The sequence below is a fragment of the Ursus maritimus genome, unplaced genomic scaffold, assembly GCF_017311325.1.
Source record: "Ursus maritimus isolate PB19 unplaced genomic scaffold, ASM1731132v1 scaffold_24, whole genome shotgun sequence".
Taxonomy (NCBI): Eukaryota; Metazoa; Chordata; class Mammalia; order Carnivora; family Ursidae; genus Ursus; species Ursus maritimus.
In genome coordinates, this window is record NW_024424897.1 from 5246193 (window position 1) to 5259262 (window position 13070).

At 50.6% G+C, this 13070-nt stretch overlaps 1 protein-coding gene across 1 annotated transcript in view; it reads left to right on the forward strand.

The window, feature by feature from the left end:
- Positions 1-223: 223 nt before the first annotated feature.
- UBE2O (ubiquitin conjugating enzyme E2 O) overlaps positions 224-13070 on the forward strand; it is a 54795-nt gene continuing 41948 nt past the window's right edge. The window contains exon 1 of the mRNA XM_040640175.1: positions 224-653. Within this exon, the coding sequence (XP_040496109.1) occupies positions 255-653 (399 nt within the window). The 5' untranslated portion in view covers positions 224-254. The remainder of the gene's footprint in view (positions 654-13070) is intronic.

Here is a 13070-nt window from a genome sequence, read left to right on the forward strand (position 1 = left end):
TCGCGGAGTCCACTGTTCCCCCGCCCCCGGCAGCATCTCCAGCGTCCCCTAGCGACGAGGCAAGAGCTCCTAGCAACCGCATCTCGGTTCCCTGACGACGGCGGCACGCAAGGCCACGTCAGCGCGCCGTGGCCCCGCCCCCGCGCCGGCTGGCCCCGCCTCCCCGTGCCGCGTTCGCCGCCGCCGCCACCGCTGCCGCCGCCGCCGCTGCTACCGCCAGCACCGCCGCCGCCCGAGACTCGCGCAGAGCAGTTATGGCGGATCCCGCAGCGCCCGCACCCGCAGCTCCGGCTCCCGCCCAGGCCTCAGACACGGCCCCGACCCCGGACGCGGCCCCCGCCCCGGCGCCCGCCCCGGACTCGGCCTCCGGGCCGTCCTCGGACTCCGGCCCCGAAGCCGGCTCGCAGCGGCTGCTGTTCTCTCACGACCTGGTGTCGGGCCGTTACCGCGGCTCGGTGCACTTCGGGCTGGTGCGCCTCATCCACGGCGAGGACTCGGACTCGGAGGGCGAGGAGGAGGGCCGCGGGAGCTCGGGCTGCTCCGAGGCGGGGGGCGCGGGCCACGAGGAGGGCCGGGCCAGCCCGCTGCGCCGCGGCTACGTGCGCGTCCAGTGGTACCCGGAGGGCGTCAAGCAGCACGTGAAGGAGACCAAGGTGCGGCGGCGGGCTGGGGCCGGGGCCGGGGCGGGGGCCGGGGGCCGACGCAGGGACGGAGTTGCTGCAGGAGCCCTAGGCCTGGGAGGGGAGGCGCGCGAGGCGCTGGCCGGAATGGTGCAACTGCAGTGGGCCGAGGCGGGAGGACGAGCCTCCGCGGAGGGGACGCTCCGGTGCAAAGTCATTGCACCAGCCCCGGGCCACCGGGCCCCGGGCTTCCCCACGCGAAGGGACTTCCAAGCCTTGCGGCGCTGTGGTGTCGGCCTCAAGATTCTGTTCGTGGACCCACTACAGTGGGGAACTCCTCAGGCTCTGAGGCACACTCGGCATTACACCAGTGCGGCGTTTTGCTGACCCGCGAGGAGCTACATGCTGCATTGTGCATCCAGAAAGCAAGGCCGTGCCGGGTCCGTGCGGGGAAGGGTTGTGGGCATTCCAAAACAAAGATAGAGGCGAAAATCTCGGGCGGCATAAGAACCCAAGAAGTTCCCTAGATGACAGAACGCGTTATTATGGGTAAAGAAACCGACCCTCCTCCCCTTTTCTTTACCTTGTTGCCTCGTTTTAATTGCTGCGGAGAACTTTGTGAGTAAAATCATTAATAATCAGGGCCGTGATATTAATAGTACGGGGTGGGGGGGATGTGACAGCTGCGACTGGGATTCATGACTCCCAAGTGCAGTTGGACTTCTGGAAAAAAAAATACTATGGAACCATGGATGGAGAAGAGCCACCCATTTGGAAACTGAAGGTTTTTTTCCTGACCTGAGGCTGTCAAGCAAACATCAGACTCCCTTATGGTATTGGGGTGAGGCTGGTGAATATTGGCAGTTTTACAGACAAAGGGGTTTATCATCTTAAACCTGAAACCTTGAACCAAGGTTGGTTTGGTGGCTTCTTCTCCTGTCTTGTTTTCCTGAGTGTGAATTCCTATCAGTGATTCACACACACGCACACACCCCTGTATCTTTCACCCTTCTTCATCTCCTCCTCCTTCTTCCCTTCAAGAAAACATTTCTAAGCAGGAATCAGGCCTCGGCTGTTGACAGGTCTGATTTCATGGGAGGGCACTTGAGAAGTTAATCTGGGTTTCTCACACCCTGGGAGACAAAGGCCACAGAGGAATAGGGCTTCTTGCCTCCCTACAAAGGGGGTCTGTGGTAACAGCTCTGGCAGGGGAAAAGGCCCCACTCCCAGGATGAGCCTGTGATCCACTTCCTAGCGGTAGAAGTGACTTGATACCAGCAGGGTCTTTCTCCTTGCCAGTGTGCACGCATTCACAGACACAGAAATCAACATACGGAACCCCTGGCTTCCCCTCAGAGAAATGCAAATTGGGCATTAGCTGCTCTGACTCGGGAAGAAAATTGTGCAGAAGTATGTGGAAAATTGTACTTTATATAGTGGAATGCTTGTTAAAAATGACCACCGGTGGTGGTACGTCGGAAAGAGAAGAGTTTTGCTCTTTATACAGTGTTTCTGCATTGTCTTAGCTAACGAATGGTTGAGAATGTCTTTCTGTGGGTTTTTGAAAAATGTTTTCCCCCAAGCATCTTCTCCAGAGGTTGGTGACTTTTGGAATGCAGCTCATTTCACTGTGTCATGGCCTCCTGCCCTGGGACTCGGCGGGCAGGCCACGCTCCGCTGCCGGGAGCTGCCATGTTTATCAGTGGTTGTTCCTGTTCATCTTGACTTTGGTGGTTAACTTTATTTACAATTATGTTCTGTCTGCGTCCTCCCGCCGGGTGTAATTATGCCAAGTTTGACTTAAAATACCTATCTAGGAATTAAATAGAAAATAATTTTGAGGTGCCTGCGTGGCTCAGTCGGTGAAGCACCTGCCTTCGGCTTAAGTCATGGTCCCAGGGTCCTGGGATCGAGCCCTGCATGGGGCTCTCTGCTTGGTGGGGAGCCTGCTTCTCCCTCTGCCTGGCACTCTGCCTACTGGTGCTCTCTGTGTCAAATAAATAAATAAAATCTTTTTTAAAATTTAAAAAAAAATTTTAAGGCACCAGCTTGGATATATTTTGAAGCTGCTCTCTTGTGATTTGCTTCGAATTTGTTGAAATCCATTGTAGCTCCAGTGGTGGTGTTTCTTTGCCATTGGAGTGTCTGTAGCTTCGGAGCTTAGCAGAAGCTAAGGGGCATAGGAACTCTAGGAAGTGGTGGCGTGTAGTGTCCATTTGTGGCTGGCAAGACCCAGTTCTTCTTTTAGGAATTAAGAGTAGGTTCGTGTGGGGGTGTGTACCTGATAGGTAGCTGTAGGTCACCATGAACCCTAGGCACAGATGACCCCGACCAGGGTGCTGGGTGGGACTTTGCAGTTTAGGAAGTGGTGGGAAGATTTTTTTTTCTTCTCATCTCTCACCCCTTATAAATCCGTGGAGGTGACAGTGTGTTATAAAGAAAAGACCAGACCAAGGCTGAGCATTTAGTTTCTGAATCCTGCTTCATCACGAATTTGGTTATGAGATTTGAGAATTCAGTTACTGATAGAATAATGTGGTGACAGCATTGAGAAACATACTTCTTTTTAAAGCTGCCACCTATTGGAATTTTTTTTAATAGTGCCCTTTTAATGTGGAGTGTTTAGTAGGCTGTGGAGTATTTTTGTAGTTTTCAGGTTAATTTGTTGGGCAATGAGTAAAGGCTTAATAGTAGTCTTTTAAGTTTTTAATGAACAAATTCATAGAGATGAAGAGACTGGCCCACAAGGTCTACCCCCTCCTGGCCACTTCATTGAAAATTATCAACAGGAATAAAAAATAAGTAGGGGCGCCGCCTGGGGGGCTCAGTCAGTTAAGCGTCTGCCTTCGTCTCAGGTCATGATCCCAGGATCCTGGGATCAAGCCTCACATCAGGCTCCCTACTCAGCAGGGAGTCTGCTTCTCCCTCTGCTGCTCGCCCTGCTTGTGCTCTCTCCCTCTCTCTCTCTGTCAAGTAAATAAATAAAATCTTTAAAAAAAGAAAGAAAATAAGTAGCTCTTCCTTGAAACTGCAGAATTTATGGTCCAGTTCCTGAGGCTTCCAGCAGGCAAAGTTAAACTTCTTTAGGACTTTAAACAAGCACGTACCTTGTGCTCCTTCCTTTCCTCAACCTCCTGTCCCCTTCAGCGTGGTAGCTAATTTACCCACTTGCAACTTTCCCCCAGGTCTTCTGTGCGACTTGCCCCTTCCCCATCAGTGGCCGTCCTCGAGTAACGTTTTGGAGTAAAGCCAAATGCCGACGGTGTCTTTGTGTTCCTGAGCGCTGGCTAGATGTGGTCGGTCCTTCCGGTCTCCACCTGTCATGGTTGGACAGAATGGCCCCGTTAGGAAGAGAACAGACTGCTGTCTATCAGTCCAAGTTTGGCGCTTCCTGTTTATGCTTTAGTTTTCCCATCTCTTGTGCACTGTCTTCTGCTTCAGGTTGCCACAGCATCCAGAGCCTCCTGATGTGAGATTTCATGTCCCTAAATTAAAGCTGTGTCTGTGATCACTCTGCTTTTCCGAGGCTCTGTGTGTGGCATCCCTCATGACAGGTCCCTTAGGAATTGGCTTCTCAGTTTATTTTTGGCTTTTACTCAGGCCAGCATTTCCCTGGGGAAAACTGTTTGGCTGTAGCATCATAGCATGTGAAGGTCCTTGCTTCACTTGTCCAGGTGCTGGACCCGTTAAAAGCAATTGTTCTTAGTGATGTAATAGGAGGAAGTTACGTAAGGTTAACCAAGATGCAGGACCGAGTGCATCTAATTGCATTTTATTCAGATAGGATCGCAGCACTTGCAGACTCGCACAGCTGTTCTGTGATTTTATTCTTTGTCCTTTGGTTCTCCCCTTCTAACTCCTGGGACCCAGTGCTTTGATGGCGTCTCTGTCTGACTTGCCACTTCGCTCAAGGGCACTTTCACCAGGTGAGGGATGTGTGTTTGTGTCCTGTGATTGGAAGTCAAAACCCCTGGGTGCTCTTCCCAGCCGTTACCTACTCTGAATGACCTTGGCCTAGTCACTGCCTTACTTCTCTCTGCAGTACAAGACAAGCTCTGTCTTTTCTAGCCCCTGAAACGAGCCTGAACCAGAACCATGGCTGGGTGGGGTGGCCACTTGGCTCTGAGCAGCGGCCATCCTGGTGTCCGTCAGACAGAGCCAGCCCCGTCCCTTCAGGAGGTCGCTTCTGTGGGTCACGAGTGCCGCGCCTGCAGAGGCCAGAGGTGCTCCAGAGGGGTTTGTCTCAGTGGTGGAGGGATTCCTGCTAATCGATCACGTTGTTGCTCGTGATCTGGTGGGTTGTACATAGGACTTCTTACTAAGCCTGTCCTAGAAATACTCATGAACTTCCCTCCTCTGTTACTTTATGCACGTTTAAAGTAACACCTGCCAGGGGCGCCTGGGTGGCACAGTCCTTAAGCATCTGCCTTCGGCTCAGGGCGTGATCCCGGCGTTCTGGGATCGAGCCCCACATCAGGCTCCTCCGCTAGGAGCCTGCTTCTTCCTCTCCCACTCCCCCTGCTTGTGTTCCCTCTCTAGCTGGCTGTCTCTCTCTCTGTCGAATAAATAAATAAAATCTTAATAAATAAATAAATAAATAAATAAAGTAACACCTGCCAAAGTCCGCTAACCTCGGGGGGGGGGGCATGTGGAATGAAAACATATGTATGTGTGTGTATATTTTCCAGCATTTGGAAGAACATCTTTTTAAATTCCCAAGAGAATAAATGACAAGGATGGTAGAGTACTGCTTTTGTATTTTAAAATAATAGCAAGGACAGACATTATGTAGTGTTACTATGTGCCAGGCACCGAGTGCTCTCTGTGTATTACTCAGTGCTCCCAACAACCCTGCGGATTAGGTGCTATTATTATCCGTGTGTTTCAGAGGAGGAGACTGAGGGGCAAAGAGGTCAAATAACTTGTCCGATGTCACACTGCTAATAAGCGGAGGAACCTGACTACAAATTGAAGTAAATGTAGTTTGCTGTCACCTGAGAATGTTTAAGTTCAGAATTCATAGATCATTACTGTATCAGGCACCCTGATTAAACATGAGTCACAGACCCTGTGGTTGGCATTCATCATCCAGTCTTTAAACACTGGAAAGTCTTCGTGGAGAGGCTGTAACCACAGGTAAGGAGAGAGGAAGGAGCAGGGTGTTGGGATGGGTGGAAGGACCGGCAGATCACGCTGGGGAGCAGAATGGGAGAGACGCTAGCTTGACACTTGGCCGTGGGCTTCTGTTCTGCATCTTTTATTCCCTGACCCCGCAGTCATTCTCAAGATCATTGCCAGAAAGCACATTTTATATCTAGAGAACCTGTGAGTGCCCCTTAGATGTTGAATGAAAGCAGTCTCTGTGTGATTCAATTCCAACACTGGTTTATTCCCCCTCTCCACCCCGACCAAAAGCCCGAGGAACTGGCATTTCTCGTTGTCTTAGAAGTGGTCAGTGTTAGGAAATCCAGCTTCACCTCCTGCCCCCAAAGACCTGTCCCCTCTCTTGCTGCTGTTGTCACACTCCCGCTGGGAATGCTGAGTCATGAGACAGGTTCAGAAGGACTCCTTGGAGAGAGGCGGAGTGCCACTCAGTTCCTTCCCCTTCGGTTGCTCCGAACTGACTGTGCTCTCCACCTTGTTTTTATTTTAGGACATTAAAGGTCCTTTTGCACCCTCCCCATCCCCACTTCGTTGTTATTCCTGCTTTTCTTTTTTCTTTTTTTTTATTTTCCCGTTCCATCTAGACAAATTTTGCTTTTTTACTGTTTTACCCAAGGGCCTCATGGAGTCCAGTGGAACCTCTGTGGGGCCAGTACTTCACGAAGGGGTGCGGTTATGGTATGTGACCTGAATCACCATCACAACAGTGCTGGGTCCAGGATTGGTGTCAGCTGCCCCTGGTGGTCCCCTCACAGTTGGATTTGGGGTGATCTCTTTTAAGAGCCATCCTGTAGTTTTAACTGAGAGGACATGGTCTGTGCTCCTGTTCCGTTTCCCTGCCCAGAGCTTAGCTTGCTTCTGCATGGGGGCGGGAGGGTGCTGATTGAAATGGATAATCAAAAGACGGAAATGTGCCTTTTTATTTACTGGTTGCTCTCACTTATATTTACGAGGATTTTGGTGTTTCAAAACTGTAGCTCCTTCCGAGGCCCTGCCTGTGCAGTGGCGGGCGCCGAGCTGAGAAGGTCGCGCTCTCGAGGCTGTTGCGTAGCCGATGTTTGCGGCTCTAGTGAGCAGGGCGCACATGCAGAATTGCTTCTGTCTCTGACATTTCTGCCGGCCTCAGGGGGCTGTGTCAGGAACCACCTGACATATGTGTGGTTACAGACAGGGAGGAGAAAACATTTACTGGAAATTTTTGTAGTTCAGAATAAAATTGAATCACGTTAATGGATAGCCCTCTGAATTTATCTACCCCAAGGTTATTTGCCCTTGTTTTGCTCTGAGGTTGAGGATTACCTGTCCTTCAACCCAGGGCTGACCGTGTTGAATGAATCCTTTGGTCAGTTTTGCCCACAGATATACTGTGTTCCTCTGAAGCAGGATGGTGAAAAGCATGTTTTCGATTCAAACACTAAGGCAGGGGCGCCTGGGTGGCTCAGTCGGTTAGGTGTCTGCCTTAGGCTCAGGTCACGATCCCAGGGTCCTGGGATCCAGCCCCGCGTCCCTGTCCGTTGGGGCTCCCGCCTGCTAGACAGTCTGCTTCTCCCTCTGCCCCCAGCCCATTCGTGCACTTGTGCACGGTCTCTCTCAAATATCTTTTCAAAAAATAAACATGAAGGCAAATGATACACTGTTCAGAAGTACTCAGCTAGGCAATGTGTACTGGGATAAATGGCCTTTCGGGGTTAAATCTGGTTGACTGTTTGGTCCAGGGATTTGTATATTTTGAGAATGAAACATTTAATTTTTTGTAGGTAGCTCAAAGGAATAAGACGCTAGATCACTTTTGGTTTAAATCGATAGTGGAGCTATATCTGGTGACGATTCATTCTAGCTATGGCAGTTTAAAAATTTTTAAATTTAAGAGACTGAGAAGTGCTGAAAGAAAGAAAGAAAGGGAAGAAGAAGGAAAGAAGAAGTCGTCAGTCCTATCCAGTAATAAAATGGAAGCCCGCAGCTAGCAGGAGCGCTCTCCTGCCGCCCTGAAGTGTTGTTCATTTGCGTCCTGCCCGGGAGAGCTGGGCTTGCACACCCAGCAGCTCTGGTGACGGAGCTGCTGCTGTGGAGATGGTCGGTGACGCTCTTGTGACCGGCGTGTTCACAGGACGACTTGCTGGCCCTCGCAGGTGCAGGTGGGAAGGAGCAGACACACATCTGTGTCTTGCGTGGCTTCCAGGAGCATCAGGAGCAGACGTACTCCGTGCTGAAAGCATCCCCTTATTTGTCTGCTCCGTTTAATTACTTAAGGGAGTTTGAGGGCCCTGAAGGTTGATGATATCATCTTCAAGCCAAAGAAGAAAGAGCGTCTCTCCCTACGCCCAGCATGCTTTGGGGGCACCCCAGCACTCTGCCAGTCGCAAGGGGTGTCTGCTCCATTTCCTCACGACCCACAAGACCCTTCTCCTCTCCCTTGCTTCTCTCACCACTGGGTGCCAACGGCTCTCCTGAAGGTCACAGAGGACTAGTGGATTCCCGGTTACTGCATTTAGCGACGTTTCCCTAGTCCTTGTCCTCTGGGTCCTTCAGCCTTGTTGATTGTGGTCAGTCCTGCCCTTGTACCGGAAACTTTCTTCAGTTTCTTCCTTGTACCAGACGGTACTGAATTTTTCTCTTTAGCCTTTTTGTCTTTTTCCTCTCCTCTCTGTGAGACTTCTTCCCATATTATGTTCTCATTCCCCTCACCGCCCTCCTGTCGGTTCTTCAGTGCTCTTGTTCACCCGCGTGTTGCAGCCGGTCCCCACCTTCCCATGGCTTCCACACCTGCACCACGTTCCCCGCCCCTCACCTGACAGCTCCCTCCTGTCATCTAGAACTGCAGACGTTGTGGCTGTAAAGTCGCATGAGTGTAACTGCCCTTCTCACCCCCAGGTCCGTGGCATTTGAAAAAAATTCCTTTTTCCAACTTTTGATTATGAAAAATCTGCAAACATGCAGAGAAGTTGAAAGACTAGGCCAGTGAGTACTGATTACCAACCATCATGAGTCGGCAGTTACCATTCTGTCATCTGTGCTTTACCTGTACCTGTGAATGTGTGTAAGCACACTTTTTCCTGAGCCACTTGGTAAGGTAGAAGCAGACGTGGTGGCAGACACCTCTAAATACTTAAGCTGGCATCTTCTAAAATTCAGAATATTGGGGATCATCTTAAATGTACCTTCTTGGGCCCCCATTCTCATGTAAGTGTGCGGTTCAGTGGTATTAATACGTTCATAATGTGCAGCCATCACCATCCTCTGCCTCCAGACTTCTCGTCGTCTTGTAAAACCGAACCTTGATACCCGCTAAACAAGAACGCCCTGTTTCCCCCCACGCCAGCCCCTGGCCACCACCGTTCTACTTTCTGACGTGACCTATTATTTCATTTAGTAGAATATCCTCAAGGTTCATCTGCGTTGTAGTACAGGTCAGAATTTCCTCCGTTTGAAAGGCCGATGAGATTCCGTTCTGTCTGCCGCTTTTGGCGTATCCATCCATCCGTCAGCGGACGCGTGGGGCGCTCTCCCATTTCAGCTGTCGTGAAAAATGCAGCTTATGAACATGGGTGTACAAGTCTCTCTTCGAGATCCTACTTTCAGTTCTCTTGGGTATATCCCCAGAAGTGGAATTGCTGGATCATATGGTAATTTTATTTTTACTTCTTTTTGAAGAACTGCGATCGTGTTTTCCACAGCAGCTGCACCACGTGCCATTCCCACCAGCAGTGCGCAAGGATCCCGGTTTCTCCACGTTCTAGCCGACGTTGGTGATTTTCTGATTTTTTTATGGTAGTCACCCTAATGGGGGTGAGGTCGTATTTCACCGTAGTTTTGATTTGCGCCTACCTAATGACGTGTGATGTTGGGCATCTCTTCAGGTGCTTCTTGGTCATTTAAATACTTTCTTTGGAGAAATGTTTAAGTCCTTTGCCCATTTTAAAATGGGGTTGTTTGGGGGTTTTTTGTTGTTAAGTTCTAGGAGCTCTCTCTAACTCTGCATATTAATCCCTTGTCAGATATATGATTTGCAGATATTTTCTCTCATTCTGTAGGTTGCCTTTTTACTTGGTTGATAGTGTCTTTTAGTGCATTATAATGTTTCTTAACGTTCATGAGTCCAGTTTGTCTGTTCCCTTGTTGCCTGTGCCTTTGGCGTCCGGCTCGCATTCTAATTTGTCATCAAATCTTTGTTCGAATTGCCTCTTGCCTCCTCTGCATTTCCGTTCTGCAACACGGGCTCACTCTCTGATGGTCTCGTGCGTGGACTGATCTCGCCTGGTCTCCCTGCCTCTAGACCCTCCTTCAGCCCAGCACGCAGCACCACAGGCTGACCTTCCAGAAGACTGCTTGGATTGTGTCAGGACCCAGCCTCCTGACGTGCCTAGCTTGTCACTCAAGGCTCTTCGCCCTCGTTTCACACTCAGTCTCCTGCCCTTTCGGACGAGACTGCATCTCATCTGCTTCCCCCGTTCACTTGTGCCCTTCTCTGCCTCTAATGCCCCATGGCACTTCCATGACACACTTGAGTTCTCTCTCCCTGGCTTGAGAAGCTTCTTGAGAAACCAAGACAGTGACTGCTTATATTCGGTGGAAGCTTATATTCTGAATGGCTCACATGTAGTTTCATGGGAAGCATTTGAGTTAATGACCAGATCCTTCCCATTCGCCTACAGAGAGTATTCTTAGCCTTTTCCCAGACACTCCGTGGTCTGTGCTGGAGCTGTGTGGTCACCTGGCCAGCTGACACTTCCCCTTAGGATAGTAGGTAAGTTGACCATGTAATTTATTGTCCAGGCTGGGCTCTTTTGAGAGCACTATGAATAATTGCTCCAGGACTGAGACACGTGGGTGTCCCGACACTAGTAAGAGCAGATTAATCCAAGTACACCATGTTGTGTTGAGGGTTTCAGCAACTTCCGTCACGAAGCTCCCAGGCAGAGTAGGAGCCCAGTAGGCGAGGATAAAGCTAGCCAGAGCCGGTGTCTGCTGTGGCCGAAATGCAGCTGTGTCGGCGGCTAAAACGTAGCAAAAATTGAGACACTACTGGCCGCAGGCTCCCCAGGAGCCTGGGCTGGGATGAGAAGGAAGGCTGTGTCTCGTGAAGCCAGAGAAAAGTCTCCCTGGTTGGTGCCATTCTGGGTTTCCTTCAAGTCCCCAGTGCAAGCACCGAATGATCTGGAAGAAGCACCAGTTTCACATTTAGAAGCTGTCCAAGTTCTAGCGTCCATAGTAACTTCAAGACCCACCCTCTCTGAGCCTCAGTTTCTCAGCTTATAGGATGGGGATAACGCCCATCTTTCGAGGCTGTCACGAGGAGTCCCTCTCACAACCTAGCTGAAAACACTCGCCAGACCTGCATTCACGCGTGTGAGTTCGTGAATGGAGATGGTTGAGTGTTTAGTGGGAGGCTCCTCTGCTGGAGACGGAATGCCGCCCCAGCGGCGCAGTAACCGGGTGCGTGGTTTAGGCTTTGCGCTCCGCCTGCCTCAGCGCTCTCGGGGCGCCCTGCCGACCGCAGCCTGGAGTCGGCGTGCTTATGCCTGGCCTGTTACTGCAAAGGAATCGGGCACCATCGATTTGACACTGCTCACCAGTGGTGGCGGGAGGGTGGGGAGAGCACAGATACGTGAAATCTAGACCAGCACTATGAAAGGCTAGTGTGTGTGGCCTCACCTAGGGCTCTTGTTAATGCCGGCTTCTGAAACAGGCTGGGACGGGCCTGAGAATCTGCCTGTCTCACTGTTCCCTGGGATGCTGGTTCTGCTGGCTGGGACTGACCTACAGGTCCTTCAAAAACCCAGTTAATGTCAGCAGGTTCTGTTTATGTGTGCCCCCCCCCCATTTTATTGGGTGAACTGGTTTGAGGTTTTGTCTCCCCTCTGCCTTAGTCTTCTGGTAGCAGTGTTAATGCCAGAAATTTATCAAAAGTGGGGGCGACATGACGAAAGGGACATTGAGTGCCCCTAATAACCAGGTAGTGCTTTAAGATCATAGTGTTCCTGTTAGAAAGACCTGCTTCTCCCCTCCCCCCTCCGCCCCATTGCCTACTGACCAATATTAATACACAGCTGCTGCTGAGAGTTTCATTGGATTTCATTTCTTAGGATGAAAATATGAGAGTTGTTCCGAGTATAGTGCAACTAGTCCAAGAGGAAAATAATTGAAATTTGCTCTTTTTTATCCATCCAGTATCAGTGGGTCCCTGCTGTGTGCCAGGCAGTGTAACACACGCTTTGCATTATCATCTTCTTCCCTAGCGCGGCCAGTGCCCGCATTTTAGAGGGGGAGAGCCTACAACCTGGAGAATGCCTGTAACTCGCCCAAAGCCACACGGCCAGTGAGGGGCAGAGCCTGGGTGTCTGTGCTGCCGGAGCGCGGGCTCTCTCCTCGGGCTGCACAGCCACCCCCTGCCCCCGGCGGGGTGCTGTGGCCTCCAGAGAGCACCCGCACACAGGCCCTGCACCCTAGATCAGGGGCCAGCATTCTTTCTGTAAAGGGCCAGATAGTAAATATTTTAGGCTTAGCACGCTATACTGTCTCCTTCACAACCAGTCAACTCTGCCATTGTAGCGTGAAAACATTCAAAGGCAATAAGTGAGCGAACGGTCATGGCTGTGTTCCAGTAAAATCTTATTTAAAACAGGCAGCAGGCTGGATTTGGCCTGCAGGCCATAGTTTGCCATATTCTGCTCTAGAAGAGTCCTGCCCAATGGAAATAGAATGTGAGCCACATCTGTAATTTTAAACTTGACAGGAGCCACATTGGAAAAAGTAAATAGAAACAGATGAGGTTACATTCAATAAGTTGTACTCGACCCATTACATCCAAGATAGCATATCTACATGTAATCAGTGTAAAAATTACTGTTACGTTTTAAAGATTTTATTTATTTTGTTTTATTTATTTTTTAAGTAGGCTCCATGCCCGACGTGGGGCTCGAACTTACGACCCCGAGATCAAGAGTTACACGCTCTACCAAGTGAGCCAGCCAGGTGCCCCTAAAAATTATTAGTGAAATATTTGCAGTCTTCTTTCTGTAGCGGCTCATGTATTAGCTAGCGCTGCTTCAGAAACCTAGTCTGGTGGGAGAGGAAGGCCTCCCTCCAATCCCTCGCTCAGCTTTATTTTCTTCAGAGTATCTAGCATTATTTGAGATCCGATTGCTTTGTTTGCTTGTTCACCATTTCCCTGACCAGAAGGTAAGAGGGCAGAACAAACCGTGCACTGCTCTTCATGCCTGAACAGAGCCTGGCCCAGAGCTGGTGCCCGGGGACCCGTTTCATGGGCGAATGGGGTGCTCATGAGGC